This window comes from Genypterus blacodes, unplaced genomic scaffold (assembly GCF_046128005.1).
Source record: "Genypterus blacodes isolate CSIRO-AG114 ecotype Tasmania unplaced genomic scaffold, CSIRO-AGI_Gbla_v1 ptg000104l_1, whole genome shotgun sequence".
NCBI classification, from domain to species: domain Eukaryota; kingdom Metazoa; phylum Chordata; class Actinopteri; order Ophidiiformes; family Ophidiidae; genus Genypterus; species Genypterus blacodes.
The window spans coordinates 761,737-788,189 of NW_027466908.1; the positions used below are offsets into that span (position 1 = coordinate 761,737).

General features: G+C 48.6%; 1 protein-coding gene across 2 annotated transcripts; it reads left to right on the forward strand.

Annotated features, from left to right (window-relative positions):
- Positions 1-1,922: 1,922 nt before the first annotated feature.
- On the forward strand, positions 1,923-25,479 carry LOC143008404 (bromo adjacent homology domain-containing 1 protein). Of its 2 annotated transcripts, none has more exons than XM_076160153.1 (7): positions 1,923-2,991; positions 15,369-17,138; positions 18,194-18,555; positions 18,914-19,073; positions 19,205-19,284; positions 19,888-19,979; positions 20,363-25,479. In XM_076160153.1, the coding sequence occupies exons 2-7, from the start codon at positions 15,389-15,391 to the stop codon at positions 20,550-20,552; spliced, it is 2,634 nt and encodes an 877-aa protein (XP_076016268.1). In that variant the 5' UTR covers positions 1,923-2,991; positions 15,369-15,388; the 3' UTR covers positions 20,553-25,479. The 2 variants fall into 2 exon arrangements, with proteins under 2 accessions (XP_076016268.1, XP_076016267.1); XM_076160152.1 differs by lacking the exon at positions 1,923-2,991 and adding an exon at positions 9,530-9,759.
- The last annotated feature ends 974 nt before the right edge of the window (positions 25,480-26,453 follow it).

Sequence of the window (26,453 nt, forward strand, 5' to 3'; positions counted from 1 at the left end):
CTGAGATGTTTTCACAAGCAAGCGTGAAAATGTTCCATTAGCTCAAGAAAACGACTTTCCTTTTCTCCTGACCTCATGAAAAGAATCCAAACAATGATGTTTCATGTCCTCGCTCAGCTTCTGTACTCACACAGTGCATGTAGTCAACTTATATACTGCATACTTAAATTCTAAATCAGGTAAATGACAAAGGAGGAGATAAGATGATAGCTGATTATAGCCCTCTGTATATGTGCCAGAGTGTGTGTGTCTGTAAGTGTGTGTGTGTGAGAGATGGACAAACAGAACAGGACATTTTGGGGACAGATGGGGGCTCCTGGACTCTGATGTTGACATTTCATGTTCCAGCTTGTCTCCTTTCCTCTTTCAGGGAACTGTCTAGTTAGCAGACCTTCACTTCAGCCAGGTCTCATATCCTGATTCAGCTTAATTGTGAATCCCTACAGTGTATGTGTGTGTGTATATGTCTGTGTGTGTGTGTGTGTAATTGGGGATAAGCCCTGTGCTGCCAGCAGATGGGTAAACTAAGTGTTCCATGACGAGGCTGGACAGCTTTGGAAAGCTTTTTGTCTGTTTCTCCCAATCTGATGGTTATCAGAGCCTCATATCAAAGTTGTGTGTTTGACACACACTGTGACCCCTTTATCATCGGCACGCTGCCTTTCTTCCCTTCACGTCTCTTTTGACCTAAGCAGTGCACGAGTGAACGCCACACACAGCTTTAGGTTCTACAGTATAACAGACTGTGTGGGCAGGGAGGTCACAGGTCATCAGGTCTGTTAGGACTCCACTCCACAGCAGCAGATACAGACTGTATGTGATGTATGGACACGTATGTGATTATACCTTACCTGACTGAACATTAGTAACTTTAATGAATGAGAAGTCACACACTGTTGACATTAAAGGTACAAACTGTGATCCAGATGTAGCTTATGATGAACAGAAACAACTTAAACATTACATTACACATTTCTTGCCCTCGTGCACATGGGTTTGTGGTCCTGGTGTGTATAAGCTAAATGATGACATCGTGTGTGTACTGCAGGACTCTGGCCTTTGGGACCATGTTGGCTCCAATGAACGGATTTGGATTGGAGCAAAATGCTGCGTCAAAATTTGCTAATTCAACGTTAACTTGATGCTTTCTGCGAGAGACTGTCGGAAAATTGGACTAACTCTCATGTCGTGTCCAAGCAGCCATTAAATTACTTTCCTACAACTGTTTACATTTGATAAAAACCTTCCAATCAGATCTAACCTGCAGGCTGCCGAGCACGACCAGCACTAAGTTAAAGTTTAGACTCTGTTATTTACGACGTTGTACTCTGAGCACTATTTGCTGTTGCGGTATAGTCTCCCGCCCCAAGGTTTGCGTAAGTCACCGGTCTCCCGTGACAACGCAGGTCCCACAGCTGTGCAATCTATGTGAGGGAGAGAGAGTTACTTCCTGCTTCTGCTGCAGGCGCACAAGTACACAGTACACACATCAGAAGATCAAAACTAAGCTCGAAGATCACAAACGGACATCTTTGGCGTATTTCTCTACGGACGAACACATGAATGTCCTGTTTTAAGATGGAGGGTTGGGTCCTGTTCTCTTTCACACGGAGCTGCAGAAGCAAAACCAGTTTGCTCCCAAACGCATCGCATGAACAAACAGGACAAACCTTGGTTGCCTTTTCCGTCTCTAGTTCTGTTCCAGGCAACATTCCTGACACGTCCGGCCCAAACCTCATCCTCAGGTGAGCGACCAAATCTCCCGCTCGCAAACAGTCGCCATGTTTAAGTCCACAAAATGTGTTACGATGGATTTGATTGGCCGGTTGTACTCAAGATCGGGCGATCTGATTGGCCCGGCTGAAAAATTATTGAGAAGTCTAGAAAAAATAGCTGTCAGGATTTCCGGCCCCTCTATCACCAATCAAGGTGTAATCACACACTTGAGCTGCTGGGGACCTTTTGAACCCGAGCCCGCTTTGTTCTGGTCCTGTAGGCTTCACACACACATGTCAGCCTCTGATCTGCTTAATGAAGACGTATATGCAGCTGCGGCGTAAACGAGACCTCTGACAGCATCACCGCGTCCAATTAATGTCACACTGGATCCTTGACTCAAAGTTATGGGCGGGTCCAGTTCCGCGTGGATGCCCCTTTAAAAGCCTCACCATGTTGTCATCACATGCTCCGGCGCTGAAGTCGGATGAGGATGTTCTACTTGTTGTTGTTGTTAGGTAAAATATTCCTAAACACCGCCGAGTCCTCGATGGCGGAGAGACTTTGCTGAGGATTTCTACACTTTGTGCTCCGCGGGAGGGAGGGGAGTTGAGCCCGGCCCGTGTGTGTGTGTGTGTGTGCGAGAGAGAGAGTGTGTGTGTGTGTGTGGGTGCGAGTGTGTGTTCGCGTTGCAGTCAGTCATGTTGCGCTGCTAGTTGTTGTTCAGTAGCGCTGTACTGTACACACACACGAACATACACACGAGGTGGTGTGGCGCGCACAAACTGAAAGCAGCGTGCACCGTTCATGCCAAGTAACGGATACACGCGACGTGTGTGCGGGCCAGCGGACCATCAGCGGCTCGGCTAAGGCTCAGGTCCGGGTCCAGCTCAGCTCCGGCTACGGGTCCAGCTCAGCTCCGGGTCCCGCTCCAGCTCCAGCCTGTGCCGTGCTGGCGGGGAGGAGAGGAGCGGATGGGATAGAAGAAGAAGAAGAAGAAGAAGAGTGTCCGAGCGGAGAGACAGTGTGTTTGTGTGCGTGTGTGTGTGGACGTATTGAGAGAGAGGAGAGTTGTTTCCTCGCCTCCTGCTCGCTGAGGAGCTCTCTGGAGTGGCGGAGGAGCGATCATCGGCATCGTGCTTGTTAATTTCCTCGAGTTTAGCCACAAACCAGTCGGACTAGACGGACTCGCCTCACCGAGCCGTGCGGAAAACAAGGTGCCCTGCCTGGATCTGCGCCCTCCAGGGACCCGGAGAGAGAGAGAGCGACATTACGGTAGGTAGGTGAGTAGCTGCAGCTCTACATTATCTCCCCTCATGGAGCTTCTCTTTTATGGAGGGGGATCAGGTCTATCAGGTCTGCGTGGTTCGGGATCGCCGCCCTGTCTGAGTTTGAGTTGTTGTCGCCGAGGCAGATAATGGCCCCGGTGATGAAGGAGATACCCAGGGAGTGGTTGCTCTACTGGCCGTGCAGTGTGTGTGTGTGTGTGTGTGATATCATGGGCCCCCCTCTCCCCTCTTCCTCCACCGCCCCCCCGCAGCCACAAAAGTGCAAAGCCTCGGCGATACGGGGGTCTCTGCGTGGAAGTGGAACACGCAGACACGGAGATTGTGGTGAACGTAGATGGACGCGTGAGATGTTCACCTGGATCACACATATCCAACTTCCCCCCCCCCCCCCCCCCCCCTGTGTGTGTGCCCTAGGGAAACAAACTTGCACAGGGGCGGACTTAGTCATTTGGGGTCCCTAGTGCTGCTGGTGTTGAGCCTCTTCCTCTCTCTTCCTAACAGGAGATCTTCCTCAGTCAGTGTTGTTATTAAACTGAAATTATACTTTAGTTAAGGCGTTAAAACCACCTGATCAAACATCACGGGTACAACCAGAATGGGACTGACAGCACTATTACTCACACTGGGCTCAAACCAAGGAACAGACTGAGACTAGGAGATAGGAAATCTCAGAAGTCTCAGATCTGAGGCTCGTCAGGGTGTGGCCACGTGCTGAAACGCCACTTGATGGATTTCTCCTGAGTAGAGAGCATGAAAGAGAGAGAGAGTGTGTGTGTTACTGTGTTGCCAATCAATCATGTAGAGTGGAAAGTTTGAAAGTGTTGTAGTGTGTGAGGAGGCAGGAGTTGCAGGGATCCACCTTGGTCTGCATTTCCTGGCCTCATTCTGTGGTCATGGAGGACAGAAGGAAATAAAAGCTGTAGGTTGGAATTAAATAACTTTAGATCTAAACATAATACACTGGACACTAGATTTATAACCTTTTGTGGGGGGGTTGCTAAGCTGGGGGCCCAAGAATTTGCCCACCCTGTCCCTAAGTGAGGTCCGGCCCTGGTGATGCAGACTGCAGAGGCTGGATTGAGTAACAATAAATTAAACAGGGTATTTGAATCCTTACACTCCTCACATTCACAGCACAGAGAGGAGACCAAGAAGGGCCGATCAGTCGTCAATAACTGGATCAGAGAGTTTATTCTTTAGGTTTGACACTCTTGTTTACGGAGGAAGGAGCTGCAGCGTGTGTGTGTGTGTGTATGTCCTTACAGTTACAGCAGGTTCTGTGTGTTCCGGTCCCTTGTTTGTTGAGCAGAAATGTACAATTTCACCGTTTCAGCATTTCCCTCTCCCTTCATTCGACCCTCCTGGTGAACTTGAAACGTATCCGGATAAATACGGCTCGGATTTCACCCAGACGATATGTAATTTAATGACTTATACAACCAATACACAGATTCCAATCCAATTAGTCCAACAGAACACTTTGTCAATGTCGCGTAGGCGGCGAGCTCACAATGGATGACGCTACCATGACATCATAGATGAATCCCCCCCCCCCCCCCCCTTGGTGTTTTGGCTCTTCAGTGAATGCTCTTCAGTTCTCGCGGCGCTGAGAGCATTTACCCGCTCCGCCTCGGCTGATTGAGGGGGGAAAAAGCGTTCCAGAAGTAAAAGGAATAAATCAGAACAAGATCAGATGACATCACTCAGTTTACACTTCAACAAAAATGAATAGAAGAAGAAAGAAGCCAAACTTACACCTTCAGCCTGTTTACTTACACCTACAAACACAACACACACACAGCCTTAAAGAACAGTATCTGTATCCATCTACAGAATATATCCACGGTGCTTATTTACACATTTATCCATTCACACACCCTACACACATGCATATCTGCACTTTCATTGTTCTGTAATCCTTTGTGTGTCTGTTTGTAAGGTCTTGATTAGATCTCTCGTTGTTTACTCTGTTCCGTTCTGCGTGAAAAGGTTTCTAACTCGCCATCACTCATTCTATAAGTTGCGGCGTTTTAGTTGATTTAGATTGTTTTTTACGTTCACGCCACATCAGTCTGATTGGCGTCGATGAAGCCGAACGCCGCTCCGCCTTTAGAGACTCGGCTGCTTTTTATACTTGTCAGATGAGATGTTGTAAAGGATGCATCAAACTGAGCACATCTCAGTGTTTGATCAGTTACCAGGATACATAGTCAAATGTTGGCGTGGTGTCAGTGAACATGTGGCAGCAGGAGTGTGTGTGTGTGTGTGTGTGTGCGCGGCTCAGCCAGAGGAGATGGGGCCTTTTTTCTCTTTCAGTCCTTTAATAAGGAATACGTTTGGAGAGGAACCTTTAGCCCGCGTTACCTCCTAATAACTATCATTTACCTCGCCGTCGTAAATTCGGCTGCTGTGTTTGCAGCCCGGGCCGCGGCCGATGCTATCTGGAGTGTCGACGGGGGGAAATGTTGAGCCACTCTTTGACACGGGACTTTATTGTAGTTGAACATTAATCTCTGGCAGTGTCTTGGAGCGCGGCCTCGCTTCGCCGCGTATTGCCGTATCGCGTTTCCTCTTTGAACCGCCGTCGTAAAAAACCTTACACAGCAGCGGCGGCGGCGTAATGACTCACACCTGGCCCCATCATTACACAGCAGCGCCGGACTAATAACTGACCCATTACTGTAAAGGCAATCAACTGTGAATTATTAATGGATTTCTGCCAACTTTGAAATGAAATGGTGAAATAATCAATGAATAATGCTTATTAAAACATTTCAGATTGGTTTTGGACGGTAATTTGCTTTGCTTCCACTCACCCTCCATGATATCATCCTCCTCTCTTCATTCCAGCACTGTGTCATCGCTCAGCTTTACATTAGCGGGGGCCAGATTCTTTATATCGCCGCCAGCGGATGTAACACATATTCAATAATGTGAAAGGACATCAGGAGGATTAGTTTACATACATTTCCCCACAGCTGATTGGTTGAAATGACACACATGTGTCTTTAATCTATTTTTATCTGTCCATCGGGCATCACAGCCTTGGGTCGTTCAACAGATTTTGAACAAAATGTGTATCAAGTTCAGCAGCTGTATTCACTGATACAGCACCGAACTACACACTGTTCTGCAAACACCTTAACCTGTAACGGGACGTTTATACAGGATGCTTATAGCATCTTGTAATGTCTATTATAGACATTACATGTCTATAATATAGAGCATGGTGAAGCTGAAGCGCCGCAAGATGCAGTACCTATACAGATCACAGGGGGCAGTAATGTCCCCTTGGTTAAGTGGCATCGGAAACAGAACCCTCTCGTCACATTTTTGCCGACGAAATCGAGACGTTCTGAACAATTAAGTAGCGTTTTCCCCTCCAGTCTGAAATGAGGAAACGGGTCCGGTACTGAAGCTGGATGATTATGTTTCGGCCCTCACATCGCCCCCTTGTGGACATGGTATTTAGTCTTCCAGACTGACAGAGAGTACGTTAGGGATTGTGTGAGCAACAAACAAATGTCGTGACAGCATTTAGTGTAAATGTGCCTTGATGCTCTAAAGATGCAAAACTCCATTCAATGTCCCCTGAATAAAAAATTACAGAAGTGTGTGTGTGTGTGTGCATGTGTGTGTGCGTGCAGTATCTTCTGTTGAGTCTCATTCAGGTGTAAAAATCCCCACTCACACTTTGCATGTGTGTTTGGTGCTGGTTGTCATTGGAGCCGTTCCACGTCGTGAATCATGATAAGAAGTGAGATTATTGTCATGGTTTCTTGCGTTAGTGCAGACTTGTTTATGTTCACACACTGTCATTGTTCTGCAGAAACCCAATGCAGTAGCTACACTCTCTCTTTCACACACACACACACCCACAGTCTCAGTCTCAATAATGAGGAAGCCCTGTTTTGTGTGTTTTTTAATGCAAATGTATTGTTGCCTTTTTTTACACGATCCTGCTAGTTTGTTCAGGGTCACAGTCATTACATTTAAAGCTGTAAGAATACCTCTGCCAAGGACGCCCAGTCCTCCAGTTTTGACTGTTACTGATGAAGTTATCATTCAGCTCAGTCAACATTTCTGACCTTCATCTGCATCTCTCACCTTTAAAAAGCGTCTGAGCTCTAGATTACATCACTAAATGAATGTATCGTTAACGGCAGGACCGACATTCCTTCCCATTCAGCTTTTACCTCCGAGGCTCTTTGTGCCACTGGCTCTCGAAAGGTACCACTGCAATTAATGTTACCTTAGCCGACCTATTTGATGCTTTAAAAAATTGTAATGAAGCCTCGGCGGAAGGAAAAGGCGCCGAGAGGAAATGTGTCTGACAGAAGCAGGAAAAGCATTCGGCACAAAAATAAACATGCAAGTTACTGATTACTGTCAAATAGAAGTAGTAAGTAAGTAAAGTTCTCTGATGTGTTGATTGTGTGGGTGTGTGTGTGTGTGTCCGTTACAGTCCGTACGTTACAGTTTCCAAACTGACACGAATGGAAGACTGGTCACGCCGTGTCCACGTACGTTTCCCCAATGGGAGGATCTGCCTCATACTGCGATTACGCAACACGTCACGTATACTCTGCTAGAACGATGTAATCCTATTGATTCTGTGCATGCGTTAGGCTTAATCGCATTCTCGCCTTTAATCGCAATAAGGGCGAGTGTGCGTGTAAATGCACTGACACCTCTGCCTGCATGTAAACAGAGAGAGAGAGGGAGAGGAACTAACCATGTTCAATCTATACAGAGACTTAATCTGTTGCTTCATCAGGTGTAGAACTCCTAGAGACAAAAGCTTGAGTTTGGAGCATTTAAACCTCACCTACAGGTTGTTCAGAGACATTCATATTTCATTCCTATTTGATGTATTTGAACCACAATAAAGCAAGAGTTTATCAAAGGAAAAGCATAGAAAAGTGCAGAGAGATTAGATTATCGCTTCCTCGCAATTCTTCCATGTGATTCATAACATTTCCTGGCAGAACTGAAGCAATAAAGCTTTTCCTGGCATGACTTAATGCACGGAGGATAAACTCTGTAAGTCGATCTAGAAATATAGAATTCAAAGCAAACCCCAGACAATGTGGTCTCATCAGGCAGAGTTACAGTTAACTTAAGGCCAGAACGGATCGCTTAACCGCTTCAGTGTTTGTTCAAGTGTTGTGTTTTAGCCTCTTAATGCGTCTGAACAAGGCACAGATCCTCCCGTGGATGTATGAAACAGATCAATCAGATTAACGGTGTAACAATGTGGCTCTCTGGGGTGCAGTGATGGATGATCGACATGTCGAGGCACAATGCAGCTGCTGGGCCTCTAATATGCAATAAACAGATAAATATTCAATCAAATGCTTCATGTGGAATAGGGATTGGAAAGAAAGAAAATGCAGCATTATTATATAAAATCGTTTTATAATAGAACCCACATGATGTAATGCAATTAAGTAGTAAGTTGTTTGAGGTTATCTGTTTGGATCAGGTTAAGAGAAACGATTATTACATGGTTAGTAAATGATTACATCACTGCTACACTCCACTCAAAGTTGAAGCTGTTTCTGCTGCAGCGTTAAATCTTCCAATTTACATTGTGTGAATGTTAAGATCTTTGTGATTGCATATTTGGGGCTTCATTCCTCACCTCCTGATCCCATATCTGTGTGTAAATGTATCTCTTGTAGCTGAAATGTGTCTCTGAGGTTTCTTCTTTTCCTGTTGCTCCCGTGTGTAAGGATGAAGATGGTTATATTTTGAGAGGTGGTATCGGCGTGAACGGTACAGATCAGTGTGTCAGATTTTAGGATGTGGAGGTTCAGGTGAAGAGTTTAGTGTCGGTGTCACACAGATTTGTGTGTGTGTGTGTGTGTGTGTGTGTGTGTGTGTGTGTGTGTGTGTGTGTGTGTGTGTGTGTGTGTGTGTGTGTGTGTGTGTGTGTGTGTTGGTTCAGATTAGGATTTTTCCTGCAAATTGGTGGAAGCCCAACCAGGAAGAACACACACAGTTTCCCCCCTCAAATATTACCACTTTTGTTGTTACTACTCTGGTTGTCTCTATTTTATTTAAGTAACATGATTATTCTCTTAATATTTGTAACTGTATATCAACTGTATTTCAACTTTATTTAATTTTCTTTCTTTTTTTAAATTTCTAACAACGACCATAACACTGTGGCACAGTTTTTGTGTCATTTTACTGAGTGAATAATTGATAAATGAACCAGTGAGTGTGTGACAGTGGCCGATGACAGGGTGAGGCTGGTGGGGGTGGACACACACAAACACGCACGCACACGCGCGCGCGCACACACGCGCACATCGCCCATGATGGAGTCTCTTATTAATCCAGTGGAACCAAGTTAAAGGTGCGTTCACGGCCACTGCAAATATTTAGTTTCTCTTTCATCGTTGACAATAAGCGGTCGTTCGTGTGTCGGTTGTCGCCGCCGCCGCTCTGTGTGGTCAGATTCGGTTCAGATGAAGTTTTCAGCAGATCGGTGGAAGCCCAACCAGGAAGAGCACACACACACACACACGTACACACACGCTACACACATATCTCATAGGCAGCGCCACCGTCCTCCACTCCTCCTCCTCCTCCTCAACCTCCTCCTCCTCCCCAGCTCTCCCAGTTTACGGAGCTCTGCCATCGCACCAGTCCGGGCTTCCCTTCCCGTCTCGTCCCTTCCCCTTCCCCGCAGATCTTCGACGGTTCCCCCCGGGCGAGCAGGAAGGAGGAAGCGCGTCGGCGATCGGTAAGTTAGCGCCTCGCATTTTTCTCTCTCTCTCCCCCGTCGCTCCTCGCTATTTCCCCCCTCGAATGTTTGAAGTTGCTCCGGCTGGCCAGGCGTCCAGAGCGGAGCGCTGAGCCCATTTTTCGAAGCGATACGCGGGGCTGCTACGTGCCAGATCCTCCCCGGGTCTGCGCCGGAGGAGGACGGGCTGGCAGGGCGACGAGCACCGCCGCCGTGTCGATAACGAGGAATCCGGTTCTGAATCCGGCTCATGAGGGGTGACTGCCCTTTATTTTGCCTCGGTGTGTGCGGGTTGCCCCCCCCCCCCCTCCCCAGCCCATATTTAGAGCCTGGCTGGCTACTTCAGATGGGCAGCCTACGTCAAGCTGTATGCCATCCCGCTGTGTGTGTGTGTGTGTGTGTGTGTGTGTGTGTGTGTGTGTTTTAATGCACAGTGTATAGTGTGTCTGCATGCGTGTAGGTACGGATGTATATATGCGTGTGTACTGTATATGTGCATGTCCTCCTCCAGATGTCAGTGGATGGAGCTGTGTGTGTGTGTGTGTGTGTGTGTGTGTGTGTGTGTGTGTGTGTGTCTTAAAGAAGAGCAAAGCCCCAAACACACTGACCTCATGTTTGAAATTCCTGTTGTCTGTTATCTCTTTGATAAACACTAACGAGCCAAACAGCTTGTCAACCATCTGTGACACGCCACCAAAAAATGTAAAATACCTGTAATGTCTGCTTGCGTTTCCCCGGATGCGATCAAAGCGGGTCGGCTTACCCAGCTGGTTATTTATTTTTGATGTGCGTACATGTGATCCAGCGTTCAAGGTCCACCTGAAAGTTAAAAGCAGGGACGTTTGCAAACTGTCTGGATGAGGTTTGAGTTACAGCAGCCACATGAGCCGCAAATGGCTAATGAGCTGTTTGTGTTATCAGGCAAAATGTAGGGATTCTGGGTAAACTCTGTCTGGATGAGGTCACTGATGTTGTTATTTGGCGTCACTTAGCAGGTAGTAGAGCAGGAGTCTGTAGGCTGGACCCTAATGGACCCGTTAACACATGTTAAAGCCTCTAAAAGCTCCTCTCCATTACCTCACATGTTCATTAAGATCCAAGTGTGTTCGCCATTACCTCAGAAAGTGTTTTCCTCTGACCTTTGACCCTGAACCCTCTGTATGTTGTCATGGATCCCTATCCTACCGTAACTCTGACCTTTGACCCTAAACCCTCTTTATGTTCTCATGAACCTCTATCCTACCATATCTCTGACCTTTGACCCTGAACCCTCTGTATGTTGTCATGGATCCCTATCCTACAGTAGCTCTGACCTTTGACCCTGAACCCTCCGTTTGTTGTCATGGATCTCTAACTGCCTGATCAGATCAGTCATGGGATGTCCCTCCGTAAGGTGAAGTAGCTGAGAGAATGCTGTGCAGATAAACATGCAGGGCGTCGTGATGACAGATAGTAGAAGAAGAACGTAGATGTGAGGAGGTTCTGTTTGTGAATCCAGAGGAGACATTAAGCTTTAATTGTGACAATTCTGTCTTTGTGCTGTGGAAGAATGAGCAGGAGGTTCAGTAAAGGTCCTTTCAGAGGCTGATGGACCTGAGGCTGAGCTGAGTGAGCGTTTGATGTCACCACAAACGCTTCAGCTGAGAAAAAGAAATGTCAGTGACCTCAGTCAGACCTGACTTTCACTTAGATCATTGAATTGAGTCAAATCGCCTCAGTTTCACTTCATCACATGTCACAGGGGGCAAAGTGTCTGTGTGTGTGTATGTGTGTGTGGGGGGGGGGGGGCATGACTGGTTGGATCGGTGTGTTTGAAGCGATGCAGGAAGTAAGTTTGTGTGTGTATGTGGTGTGTAAACTCATGACGGTGCTGTTATGAAAGGTATTCTGTCTGCTGTGGGGCGTTAGTGTGGTATTTTGTGCGATGATGAATAACAAGCTGTAACATTTGAACAATCCTGCGTGTGTGTGTGTGTGTCGCTCATGCAAACTGCTTCACTTCAACAATCAGTACCAATGTCTCTCTGTCTATCTGTGTGGTGTTCTATCTGTTGTTTGTTAGAATAACTTGTGTTGAGGATTGAAGCGTCTTCTTCGTCTTATTTGTTGGATTTTATGTTGCAGTGTTGAGGAAAAAGTTTGGCGTCAGCTGTGTTGTAAGCATTGTGCTTTGTGTCTTTACAAATACATAGAAACGGAGAAGATGCAAGGTTTTCACTCAACGCTGTGTGTGAAAAGCTCAGATCTGTGTTTGAATCATTACTGTATGGAATTCATGAAGAATTAGGATTAAATATGTTTATGAAATCCCCCGAATTTGAGCTATGAGGTGGTGCAGCTCTATAATTTGGATTTTCACTCTCTAAAACTCCAGACAATGTGGAACATGTATTGGGTTATCAAACCAGAAAAAAGCATCAATACAGGGACAAACATCACAGGGATTTCTGAAGTCTTTATCTGCATTTATTTGTCTGGATTAATGCGAGCCGGATGTATAGATGGACTGAATCAACAGGATTTTGCATTTGAAGTTGTTGCGTAGTCCCAATGTGAGTCCACCTGTTGAGGAAAGACATTTAGGCGCCTGTTTAAATGGATCCACAATCACATCAACCAGGCAGCAAACCTACTTTGATTTATGCTGATTTCAATCTCATCATGACGTTTGGAAAGAAATCCATTTACCGCCTTGATCGCAGCGCAACCGAAGTTTAAACGTGCATGTAAACACGCTGACTGATGGTTTTGCATTGACGCAGTGTGTGTGGACGCTTCAGGCTTGAGGGATGAATGTGGAGATGACGTGAAGCGTGATTGGTCTGTTCGGAGCGGCCCCGGCCTTCCCTTCGCTCTGCTTCCTCCCGTGTGATCTCCGCTGTCTGAGCGCCTCAGAGGAGCACGAGCAGAAGATCCCCCACGTGCTCAATCTGCGAGGCACCGTCGGTGTTGCCTGACCAATCACAGACGGAGCTTGGGGGTCATTGATCTTCCTGTAAATGGGAAATGACTTCCTGAGGATCAGCCGGTCCCGACTGTGTGTGTGTGTGTGTAGAGCTAAATTGCCATTTTGTGGGTAAACGGTCACATGAGGAGGCGATACAATGCATGTTGTTCTTCTTCTTCTGGGTCACAAACGCTTCTCAGCAGTGATTCATAGTTACAAGGAAATTGTCCTTGTGGTTAAGAAATAAGTCTGTAATTCTGCGGCGGTTTGAAATAGAAAACAGTTGTTGGATATGAAGCATCTGCTGTGAGCCCACGTTGGTGTGAACATTTTTATTATTCAAGGTATTCACGTTATTTATCCCTCAGCTGAGCCAGAGCAGAGATCAGTAATGAACTCACTGGACCGCAGATGCAAGTGGAACAAATCCGATATGAAAAACAATCAGATTGGGGTTCTTTCTCAGCGATCGGAAGAGTTCAGATGATCCGGGATCACACGGTACCAGAACCTGACATCTGAGCCTCGTTCACACTGGGCTTTCTTTTCCTGCAGATTGGTAGGATAGGGACGAACGTGAGGCAGAGCTGGAATGCTGCAACACTTTCAGAATCCTGACTATTTGAGCAACGGGGGGTTCAGGCCAACATGAACAAACCAGCAGGTGGAAGGAAAGAGGAGCAAACTGTCTGTAAACTGGACGGATATCAGAGCTTCAGGACATCCGTGCTGACGGTTACATCAATCCTAGCTCTGAGTGGTAAATCGTAACAACGTTCCTTCTAATAATCTGCAATCCTTGCGTGAAAGAGCCTCTAGTAACCCGCCGGCACGCCATTCATCCCGTCCTGAATTGTAGAGGAGTTCATGACAAGCGGAGCAGCTGAAGTGAAGAATCTCCCTCAGTATAAACTCTTTGTGAATGCCCTTAATTTGTTCTTACCCCCGGCGCTAAACTCACATGGGCTCCTGCCAGGATCACTCTCACATTTCAGTCTTGGACCGCGTTCACACACGCACACACACACACACACACACACAGGCCCCATCAGACTGGAGCTGACAGAGTCCAACATGTCTGAAGCGTCTTCATCAGGGGCCTCTGACCGCTCCTCTGCCCTCTGTCGCTACGGGAAGGATCAGGCTGGGTGAGACAGAGGCCCCGCCCAGTTCGGCTTCATGCGCCACACGGACCATTATTGTCTTCATATTGTCCGATTGCTTTACTGTATCGTAAAGTTCACTTCTGCCACCTTAAAGTGACACTTAGGTCATAAAATCCAGCTTTAGCCAGATACAAACATGTTCACCTATGACCTTTGACTTTGAAGCCCGTGTATGTTGTTGTGGTTCTCCATCCTACAGTCTAATAACCTCCGGGTGCCTTCTTACATCAGGCTTGTGATGTCGCCACATAACGTAAACTGCTCACCGTCCGCCATGTTTGTTGACTATGAAGTCGCTTCTGATCTCGAGAGAGAGTTTTTGATTTTGGAGAGACTGGACTCAGATTGTGACTGGAATCTGAATCAGTGTGTGTTGTCCGTCTGAAGTCTGTTTGAGGAACAAAACACAGCGAATCACACGACTTAGATCTTAGTCTTATGAAAGAGTACTGAAAAAGCATAAATACACACATTCATACATCAGTGTGTGTGTGTGTGTGTGTGATATACAGTATCAAGCTGTTTAGACTAGTTTGGCAGCAGCTGTGCCTCACAGACTGGATGGAGGTGATTATTACAGACATGAACCCTGAATGTAGCATGACGAGGCTTTTTAACAACCTTTCACTTCTCAATCTAAACAGTCCAGGCTTTATGATGTGCCTGAAGGTGCTGATGTTTGCCCGCTGTGTGATAAGACATGGAGCAGCTGGGAATAAATGACAGAAGCCATCAGTTTCCCGCACGCCCCCTAAAACACACACACACACACACACGTAATGAGACGATCACACACGGGCGCAGAGGAGCAGCAGCAGCTCGCCGTACGGTCGCATCAATTCACTCTGATCACAGCGGCTTCCTGCTGAAAGCCCAGTCGTAAAGTTTGTTGATGTATTGCGTCAGAATGTGTCGTGTTTATCTCTGAAAGGTCACGCCAGGCGACATTTGTCTTCCGCTCGCGTCTCTCTCCGTCTCTCTGGCTGGAGCTGGTGCTGGTCTCCACCTCCTCCTCCTCCTCCTCCTCATATCTCTTCTTCTGTTCCTTTCACACTTGCAGTGTTTGGGTTCCTGAACTCAAAGGTCTGAACTGTTCTCCGTGGTTCATTCCAGTTCTTTAATGTGACAGCTGTTATCTGGAGATGAATCACCAGCAGTCGCTCACTGGTGAATGTTACGATGTGATTATGATCTTCCTCAAGTTGAGAAACTGTGATCACAGAGTGTAACAGAGTGTTGAGCTGCGGCTGGAAGAATGAGAGAAGAAAACTGAGGATGAAGTCGTCATGAGTCCAGAAACAATATGAGGAGAATAAAGTCAGAAGGTTTCCACAATAAAGCTGGAATCTATAGTTCTAGATATATTACAACTTTATTCTCTTTGTTCCAGCGGTGGCTTAAATGTTCGGATGCCGCTTTGTTGATCGTAAACATTGAAATGACAAACTGAAGGAAATGTGTGACCTTTGACCTCCTGTCTGTGTCTTTGCCTGCAGGCCCTGTGAAGAAGCATGTGATGCCTCACGCACGGCAGAAGGGATCCACCAGGCGGAGCCACAGCGTCGAGTGGTTGGACAGCCGCCCGCTTGGGTCACATGGTGACGCTATGGGCGGAGCCTGGCCCGAGCGCTCGCTGCGATTCGGCAGGACGATGAAGACGAGCGAAAGTGTGAAGCGCGGGAAAGACGCAGCCAAGAAGAAGACGGCGGAGAGGAGAGGAAGGAGCTCCGACCAGAACAGAAAGCTGGACAGGAGGCGGGACAAGAAACGAGACAGGAAGTCGTATCCTCTGCGGGGCAGGACTGGGGGTTCAGAGGGGGAGGGGCTCAGCTGCCACGTCCTCCTCACCCGCCTGGAAGAAAGCGTCCGTAGACGAGAGAACTCTGACGAACGGGACAGAAAGGACGCTCGCAGAAAGTCGTCTCACAAACCCAAGTCCAGAGACAGGAAAGGCCGAGACAAGAGACAAACAAAGACTTTAGCAAAAACCAAATCAAAGTGCAGCGCCCCGAGCGAGGGCGAGTGCTCCGACGCCACGCAGCCACGCAAACGCAGACTGGCCTCGCTGAACGCAGAGGCGGTGAACAGCCTGCTGCTGGAACGAGCCACTGACGCACAGCCGGCGACCAAACAGGCCAGGAGACAGGAAGAGCCCACGACCGGAGGGGGGTCCTTGGATGCGGATCTAGTCAGGAGCGGCGTTCCCAGAGGTCCTAAGGCTTCACGAGGAGCCGTGAGCAAAGCCTCCACCGCTAAGAAACCTGAACCGTGCCAAAGCTCCAAGCAGGCAAAGAAGACCAAAAGGAAGCGCGGGTGTGAAGGTGGAGAGCTGAGCCGCGAGGTCCTGGACGCTCCGGCCCCGCGGCGCCTGGCCGGCCTCAACGCCGCCGCCCTGCTAAAGTTAACCAGCTCGTCTGCTACAAGTAAACAAAGAGTCAAACCTGCACCCACGCCCACCGTCACAACCGACTGCAAGCCCCCCGCGACGGCCTCCACCCCCAAGCAGCACCGAGCCAAACACAGACACAAGGGGCGCCCGCACAAACAGAAGGGGAAGAAGGGGGCGGAGCAGAGCAGCTGCTCCGCCTGCAAGAACAAGGACGACTTTGAGCCCAAAGTGGAGTGGGAGGCGGGAGGCGGCGCCAACCGGCTCACCAAGCCGGGCTACCAGTCGCGCAGCATGCTGGCCTACCCGCTGAAGCAAGTGAAGGAGGAGCAGGTGGAGGCGGAGCTGAGCCCGTACTACTACTGCCCCCCAGAGGGCTCGGTGGAGTACTGCCACGGCCTGGCCTTCTTCCTGGGCCAGCAGCCCTACAGGGAGGCGGACGAGCAGCCCCTGAGCTCGGCCATGGCCCCCGTGAAGCGCGAGTGCCTGGTGGCCTCGCCGCCCCTCCCCCACTCCCATCCCCACGCGGCCCTCGCCCTCAGCCCCCACCCCTGCCTCTGCACCGCCGACCACTGCTTCTCCAGCTACTACGTCCACATCGCCCACCCCACACACACTGGAACCACGTCGGCGCCTTTGGCCCCGCGGCCCCTCAAGTACGCCCCCACCACTCTGTGCCCCAACAGGACGTCGGGGTCCAAGCTGCACCCGCACCCGTCGGGCCTCGCCCACACCGCCTACTGCAGCTCGGTGGCGTCGCCCTGCTACGGCGAAGCCTGCGGGATGAGCGGCTACACCTACAGAGCCATGCCTCCCGTGACCAGCAGGGGGTGCTCTTACAGCTCAGGCTGCACTGGATGCACACACGGCATTAAAACAGGTACAGAGAGAGGAAGAGGTGGAAGTTTGCCTGTAGAACCGACCCATATGGACCAGCAGAACATAGTGACTCACATTTAAACCACGTCAGTCACTTGGGTCAGACGTAACTCTACAGAGAGTTGTTAGGTTTTGTGGCGTTTGAGGAAATCAATTTATCTCTTTAACTGCGGTTAAGTTTTAACGTGCGTGATAAAGTAATATACGGGCTCCCTACACACACACACACACACGCACACACACACACTGTAGTCCAGAGTGTTACCATGGGCCACAGGAGACAGTGTGACTGCATAAATACAAACCTCTCATTTATTTCCCACTTATTGACTCATTTCCTGCCTTACTTGTGTATCCACAATTATGAAAGACCTAAAGACTCCTTTCTTGTTTACTATGTGCCTCCAGCTAATTGTGTGTGTGTGTGTGTGTGTGTGTGTGTGTGTGTGTGTGTGTGTGTGTGTGCGTGTGCGTGTGCGCGCGCGCGCGCGCTGTAATTTGTTTTTTCTTGAAGCTTTGAAAGTGCTTGTAGCTGGAGGATGCAGCGTGTTAGATTCAGCTCGATAAGGAGCCTCGGGCTTAAATTCAATGTTTTTCCGTGACAATTCAGTTATACACAGTTTGGCTGATTAACAACAAGATAAAAGAGGAACCGTGAGTAAATTTCATTTAAAGCAGATTAACAAGGAAACAGCATGTTGGCTCGTTTAGAGGTTTGAATATTCAAACATGGGGAGGTTTAGCTGTAAATAAGTGTTTTTACTCTCAGTGTGTGTCTCTACCTTCATATCTTCATCTCTCTCTCTCTCTCTCTATCTCACTCTCTCTCTCTACCTTCGTATCTCTCCCTCTCTCTCTCTCTCTCTCTCTCACTCTCTCTCTGCCTCTCTCTCTTTTTTTTCCTCTCCTTCACTCTCTCTGTCTTTCCATTTCTCTCTCTCTCTCTCTCTCTCTCTCGCTCTCTCTCTCTCTCTCTCTCTGTCTTTCCATTTCTCCTCTCTCTCTCTCTCTCTCTCTCTCTCTCTCTCTCTCTCTCTCTCTCTCTCTCTCTCTCAGAAGGTTACTCGTCCCCTCAGGGTGAGCACAGCCCCTCCCTCCTTGTCCCCTCCACCCTGCCCATCTCCAGCTGCCCTCTCTCCAGCGTGCCCTCGTCCACTCAGGCCAAGCCTCACGTGTTGAACCCCCTGTCCGGGCGGGACCAGCCCCCGCCCAGGTTCAAGCTCGCCCCGGAGTGTCCGCAGGGCACCAAACCCGCCAAAGGCTCCCTGTCCCTGGGCCGCACCCGGCTGTCCCACAAGCAGCCGTCGCCCCTGCCGAGCCTCGGGGGCGGCAGGCAGCAGAAGAGGGTGAGCCGCAGACGGGCCACCAACGGGTGGCGCCCTGTGGGAGCGCCCGCCGAGAGGGACGTCTTCATCGCGGTACGTCAAGCGGACACGCTGTGGATTGTGTGTTAGATCCTCTGAACAAGAACCACAAGAATTATTTATTGATTTATTTTTAGAATTGTCTTCAGTATTACTCCAACTGCTGAGCCGTCCAAGAGCCTCCAAGACTGTGTGTGTGTGTATGTGTGTGTGTGTGTGTGTGTGTCTTCACTGAGTTATTTGCTGCTTTACAAACACCTGAGGCTGCTGATGAGCTGCAGCTGCTGGGGAAAAGGATAATTGTGTTTTGACCACATTGCTTCAATGTGTCAGATTCCTTCTTGTTGTTATAACGAGGAGAGTGTCTGACTGTGTGTGTGTGTGTGTCTGTGTGTGTGTGTGTGTGTATCAGGGGGAGGATGAGACGGCCCTGCGGCAGTGTTATGAAGGCGTTGAGAGGGACGGCGAGGTGATCCGAGTCAGAGACACTGTGCTGCTGCGATCAGGCCCCAGGAAGAAATCCCTCCCGTATGTGGCCAAGATATCTGCACTGTGGGAGGATCCTAAGACGGGTGAGAGACCAGGGAGGGACGGAGGGAGACGGGGGGGGCGAGCGCACGGATGGGTGGGCAAGAGAACATATGGCCAGAATTGTTAACGTGTGTGTGTGTGTGTGTGTGTGTGTGTGTATCCTCCCCCTCAGGAGAGCTGATGATGAGTCTTTTCTGGTACTACCGACCCGAGCACACCCAGGGAGGCCGGGATCCCAGCGCACACTGTGAGGTGAGGCCGGAAACAGAGATGTGTGTGTGTGTGTGTGACGACATAAAATAACATCAATTAGGGCTCCAAGTGTTTTTCCTCCCCCCTTTCTCCAGTTTGGAGAATGAGCCACGTCCACTCAGCTTTGGGCAGCTACAGTAATGACAGCAAAGCGTTGAGGTTGTTGATGATAAAAAGGTTAATGTTGTCAATCGACCCAAAATAATAGGAGAACGTATTGAAAAGGATTCAAAAGGACTAAAGGTTCAAAACTGTCAGGATCTCCGGATCATAACCAATCTGCTCACTGGGTTTCAAAAGAAATTGGTTCATAATTCTGCGAGTAATCCTGTTGATGAAGAGATAATCCTACATCGGCGTTCTGACGGCCTCCTGGATGGAGGTAAAGGTCAAAGCAGAAAGAATTCAGCTGCAGTGGACGGAGGCTGCCCACAGTCACAGCATTCCTTCCCTCCGTCGGCGTGTGGAGTCAGAAGCGTGTGGGCACAATCGCACGCCAGCCATCGGGATGTTCTCAGTCAGAGTGTGTCGTCAGTTTGTCAGCTGTCCGCGATAAGAAGCCGCCCCGCTGACGTGACGTTTGTGCTCCGCTGTCGCTTTCAGAATGAGATTTTCGCCTCTCGGCATCAGGATGAAAATAGCGTGGCCTGCATAGAAGACAGATGCTACGTCCTCCCACTAGCCCAGTACTGTAGGTAAGGTCACACACACACACACACACACACACAGACAGAGATGGCATCATTAGCACAGCTCCTTTGTGCAGCTTTGGTGTGTATTGTGTAATTATCACCTGGGCTTCCTGAGTCTCGGGGACGCTCTGCTCTCGGGCTCTGGTCGCACGTCGCCGTCGACACTCCGGCTGTTAATGAATTCCAGGAAACCTTAGATGTGAAAATCTGTGTTCAGAGTTCAGCTCCTCAAGCGACTCTGAAATGGAATTGGGCCGATCGGGAATACGGCTTTAAATACCCGAGCGTCGGCTGGTTTTTATATCATAACTTCTACAGCATGTATGACTTCTACATGTGTGAGTGTGAAGGTGCTTTATCTGGCAGGATGTGCGTTCTCTCCTCAGATTTTGTGCCTTGGTGAAGCGGCGTTCTGAAGGCGCTCAGCCCGGCAGCACCAGCGTGGTGCCGTGCCGGCCCGACTTCGCCCCCCCGTCCCACCGCTGTGTGCCCACGGACGTCGACCCCGAGCTGGTGTACCTCTGCCGGCACGTCTACGACTTCCGCTACGGACGCGTCCTGAAGAACCTGCAGTAGGGGGGCGTGGCTCCGTACCCATGGATCACCGCGTAGCTCCGCCCCTGCTCAGGGTCGGGGGCGGGGGCGGAGGACTGACAACCCACGTCTTTTCTGCTGGGGGCCTCACAGAGGGGGGGTGAGGGGGTTAGGTTGGGGTTCTGGTTTTGACAAAGGGACCCGTGAAGCAGAAGGTGACACGATGAAGCACAGAAGGACGTGAGAGAGGAAACATCACAGTCACAACACAACTCTGAGGACCAGAGAAGCTTTGGTTCATTCATCTTCAGATAGGAGAGCAGTATGGGTCAGATTGGACAGTGGCTGGGTTTCCAAACGTGTGTGGGTGTGTATGTGAGCGTGTGTGTGTGTGTGTGTGTGTGCTCCAGCTGTGAGGCGACAGGTTTGGTGCTGAGGTGTTAGTGGGGAGCAGAAGCTGTTCAAACAAGGCGAGGTGAAGGAGCAGCCAACTGTCGCCTTCTCTTCTCCTGCTTGGAGTTTGTCTCAGATGTGTGTAAGTGTGTGTGTGGGGGAGGGGGGTGAGCATGATTTGATAAATGTGTGTGTTTTTTGGGAGGCTTTCAGGCAATCACACCAAACAAGCAGCTTTAGAGAAGTCTCTCTGTCTCTGTCTCTGTCTATCTCTCGCTCGCTCTCTCTCCCTCTGTCCTCTCATGCCGATACATTTTTATGGTTACCAATGTCGCCCCTAACAACATAAACGATGCTGCTTTTCCTGACCAGGTCCTTCTGTCAGTCCCCCAACTGTCAGAGAGGTGAAAACTGTGTGCAGGCAGAAGTACGAAAGTAAGAAAAGAACTACAGAAAAAAAAATCTGTCTGCTGTTTCCACACTCAGCTGCTTTCTGGCTTCATCACGCAGGTTAGATCCACTAGTAACTCACTTTACTAAGCCTGAGTTTCAGTGTCAGACGTCTCAGTCCTCAGAGATACAGGTCCATAGAGGTCACAGAGGAGTCGTGATGTTCTGATGACGTTTTTACCCAGGATCCTTAGCGTGTTGGAGATAGCTTTTGTTGTTTACGGCCAAATAACTGCGTATTTTGCCTTCATGTCCGGCCTTTTTCATGGGCAGGCGGCGGAGCAGCTTGGGAGGCCTCGCTGCCACCTCCTGGTTTGGAGGGAGGCTCACACCCGCTGCCTCATGGGGGAATGTTCAGAACACGGTTGTCCCACACTTGGCGACATGAAACACGAAGTGGCTCCAGCTCCAGTCAGTGTTGCTTTGTTCTGGTGTGCGTGTGAGGAAGAGGCTTTACGCTCTGAGGTTTGCCTGATCCGCCCATTCTAATTCTACGCCCTCACTGCTTTGTTTTCCATCTTCACCTCCTCCTCCTCCTCCTCCTCCTCTTCCTCCCCCTCCTCCCTTAAGACAAACCAAAGGATGTCACGCATGCCAGAGTTCCTGTGTCCTCCCTCGCACTTCTGCCCTCCTTCCCCTCCTTATATTGCACTAAGCCATTCCTTAATTACAACTTTCAACAAGTGTGTGTTTCCCATCTCACACTGAGGGGAACATACGGTGTGTCAGTCAGGTGTGTGTGTGTGTGTGTGTATGTGTGTGTGTGTGTGTTTGAGAATGGAAACGGTAAGGAAGCTGCGTCGGCTCCTCTGTCAGCTCATCTGTTTGTTATCTCCTCACCCGAGCCGTGTGCTGTGTGGTTTATATACGTTATATGTATGTTACTGCAGTCATTCCTCCTCATTTAGAATCAGCTCTGACATCACATATAAATATACGGTGTGTGTGTGTGTGTGTGTGTGTGCACTGCTAATCAGTGCGTTTACATGCATATTAAAACTTTGATTATAGGATTATAGCTTAATGCGATTTAAGTCCAGATAAATTGAAGTAACAGATAGATGATGTGATTGTAAATCTATTCTATTGTTGATGTCTCAGTCTGCGTTCTCTCCTTTACACCTGGAGAACAGCAGAATCCTTCATCCCCTCCATGTTTCATCCCATTTTTGCCTTAATGGCAGCACGGTCAAGTAATGGGAGTGTTGAACGCATGTAAATGTAGTCCGTGTGATCCAGAGTTGGAAGGGTTCTGGACGTACGCCTGACCAGCCAACCACCAGGTCAGAACTGTCTGCGGCTGTGTTTCCATAGACACGGCACCGGTGATTTCCACAATAAAGGGCCCGGCGGTAGAAAAGGTGTCAGACTCGCGGCTCCGTTTGTTCGGAGGCCGACTGGTGAGCATTCCTTTAGAGTTAAAACACAGTAAAGGCCGGATCTGATGAAGGTTCCAGCACCGGCGCCTCACCTATGGAAACACGCAGTATGTGGGTGGATAGGGGGCGGGGCCAGGGGAGGGGGGAGGGATCTCTTTTGATACTTCACTTAAACTCAACATTGCCTTTGAACCTGCAAGTGTTTTTCCTGACACGCCGGCTCAGAGGAAGAGCGGCGCTGGAGTGTGTGTACCTTTTAAAGAATACACACAGAGTACACACACACACGAGTTCCCCGATCGCTTTCTGTGGCAGCACACCAGCTGCTTCACATTGGATGAGCCAGTCAAGTGTTAAATACTCTTCAGCCATCGATTCACAGCCCAGAATATCAGACGACCTCGTTTTGGGGTTCAGATCAAATCCCCATCATTGGATGTTTTGGTTTCTATTCTCGCCCCGACTCATCAGAGAGGTCGTATATATTCTCCTACCTTACAATTCCTCCTTATTAAGAATATTTTATTATGTCGATTTCCTAAGATGGCATATGCAATATATTTTTAGAATTACTATTTTTGGAAAATGAATTTAACGAATCGTGAAAAAATTAATATACATTATTTTGATTTTGTTTTGTTTTTGGGATTTAAGTCATCGTATTAATTGAGATTTGACCAAATGAAAGAAAGGAAAGGAGACGTGACCGTGTACATATGTGAACAGGAAGCAGCGGGACAGACAGACAGACAGACAGACAGACAGACAGACGTGCACAGTGTAGTATTTTTGCGAGATCTGTAATGATTATATTTAAAGTTAAAAAAAAAAATATTTAAATGGAGTAAACTAAACAAATATATTAAGATTTCAGTTTAACTTATTTGGTCATAAGGTGTTTAATTGATTGAACTCTATCCTGTCTCTATGTGGGCCAGGGCGGAGGAGGGTTCTGTTTATTTTGTAATTTATGAGTTTATAGATGAGATGATGGAGCGGAGATGAGATGTAAATGTTGTTAGTTTGTTTGATTTAGAGACTCGGTGTCAGACCAAAGCACATCCTGGCACTTAGCAGATTCAGAACCTGATTGGATCGCTTCCCCTCCCCTCCCCCCCCCCCCAGAAATCACAGAGACACAAACCTTGTGAAGGCCGCCGAGGGAGGAAGTCAAGATGGAGGATTTGGAGGATAAAGTTGTAATATTGAGAGAAAAAAAGTCCAAATCTGATCAGAATCTATCCTCCAAATCTCTTTTCTTATTTTTTTTCCTGGCTGTAATACTCCGTCGCACAAATCCGACCTGTGACCTTTGTAGAGAGTGGACTTGTCTCCTCTCTCCAGCTTCCTGACTGACCTTAAGGTTGTGACGTTTGGGAGGATGCCATGGCAACAGGGTCACCTGAGCCGCTATTGATTTGTCCCGTCGGGGAGAAAGACATTGAGCACCTGAGACGGGACGGGACGGGGCGTCCTCTGGGCTCCAGGTGGACGTGACGCCCTCAGGCTGATCTGAGGCGACTGTCCAGACGTCTGAGGCCTCCAGGAGTGAAGATCCATCTGTTCCATTACGAGCTCCAGGAAGGAAACGCCGTATCATTGATCAGTCGATTGAATTAAGGGTTTTGATGAACGTCCTTTAACAACTGTCGCATCAGTCGGCCGCCGTTGCCTTTCTCTCCCAGATGTGCATTGACAGTGTTTGACCCACAGGGGGCAGGAATCCTGTGTGTGCAGAAACAAACTCATGCCAACGCTCATCTACAGAGTCTGATTCTGAATTGGAATGATGTTTTGGGGAATTTATATTGTAACATCTGAAACTATTGAAATGAATAGAGTTCCAATGGAAAATACCATTTGCCCTCATGTGTTCACAGCCCAAATTATTTTTTAATAACCTTTTTGATTCTGCCAGCAGATAGAAGCAAAAACCAAATTAACTAACAACAAAAAGCCCTTAACAAAGTGCTGGTGCTCTCTGAACGCTCCGTCCTTACACTCGAGGTCACCATCAGATGGTAGCACAGTCTGAGTGGCTGTCTAGGGACGGAAAAAATAATGTTTAAAAAAATTCACAACATCCAAAATACAACCTGGATCTGCCTCAAAATGGAATCGATTGATTGTTATCCTGCTTAACCGAGGCCAAATCACAACCCAACATCCGGGGCAAATCTCAGGACAAACTAGCCGATACCAGAATCATCCACCTTTCACTCGGCTCATTCTCTGGTACAGATCAACAAGGTGCTATCCAACCTCCCCTCAGCTTCATCTCACCCTACTGAGAGATGAAGATGTTGTCATGAGTCACACCCCCTCTGTGCTCGACCTCCCTGGAACAGAGCGTTATGTTGTTATTGTTACATCGGCCGATATTCCCGGCAGCTTTGCATGGACTAAGTTGCGTCGTTTGTCTCGGTAACACTCGGGGCTGGATCGAGTTTCTGCCTGCACAGGGTCCCGAACTGTCTGTGGTCACACTCTGAGTGAAGCATTCTGCTCTCTGTGGTCTGTGTTGATGCTTGTTGTCGACGTATATTTTGATATATTTGGAAAAAAACGGGGGGATATTTCAAAGTTTAGATATTTTTGGAGTAGAGAAGCAAAATGTGTGTGTCAGACTCTCGTCACTTTGTTATTGCTCTCTGCAAAGCTCTTGGATATTATTTTGTTTTTTGGAAGAATTATAGAACATCCCTACTGATTTAATGTTCCATTGAAAGAATATTTATAAATTTTAAGTCCTTTGTGAACATTCTGTGTGTGTGTGGGTTCTTGTTTCTCCGTTTTTCTTCATTTCTAAGTGCCTCCAGTAAGATCAGTCCTGCTGTGTGATGTCCACAGGAGGGCGGCAGTGAGACAGCGAGCGCAGGTTTAGGGTCAAACTCTGTGACCTTTGTGCTGAGAGGCAGACAGGAAGCACAGAGAGAAAACAGCAGTGTGTTTGTTCAATACAGCAGAAGATAAATGAGCTGGTGGGCCCTGACACGGTCTCATTACCCAGCAGCCTCCGCTCGGCTCCTCGCACCAACACAAGGATGGATGGCGGAGTCGCGGCTTGGACAGTATTGTGATCTCAGGAGTTTAAATGAGTGAACAGCAGCCGGTAGATCAGATCAGAGGAGCTGTGGACGGCTGGATGGATGGATGGAGGAAAGACGTCTTCTGCTACGTGGCCAGAAAGCTTTGACAGATCAGCACATAGGAGCATCTGCTGGAGGTAGAACCGATCCAGCGAGACCCTGACACAACAGCTAACCGGCTCCACGTCTGCTCCTGTCCTCTTTTGTCTGCGCGTCTAATTACCACATCCGGCTTATTGTCCTCCTGATGACTGTAATTAATCAAGTTCTGCTTCCTAATCTCTGCATCTCATCCTCCTTACGGTGCAGAGGGGCCGGCCAGCCGCGCCGCACCGGGTGGCAGCCTGATGTAAGCTCTTCAGGGGGAGAGGAATCGTGCGCGCGTCTGCAACTTTGCACGCAACAACAGATTGCGCGCCGCAGCCCTGCTGTGTGTTTGTTGTCGGGAGTAACAGGAGTGAACGTTTCCCTGCAAACACCTCAGATTCAGAGAGACAGAGGTGGAGAGTGAGGAAGGCCGTCTGGATTCACAAGATACTCAGATTTAACAGACAAGAGCTCTGCGGGAGCACTTTGAAAAGAGAAGCGAGACACAAAGGAGGAAATAAAACTGAAAATGCAAAATAGGTAGC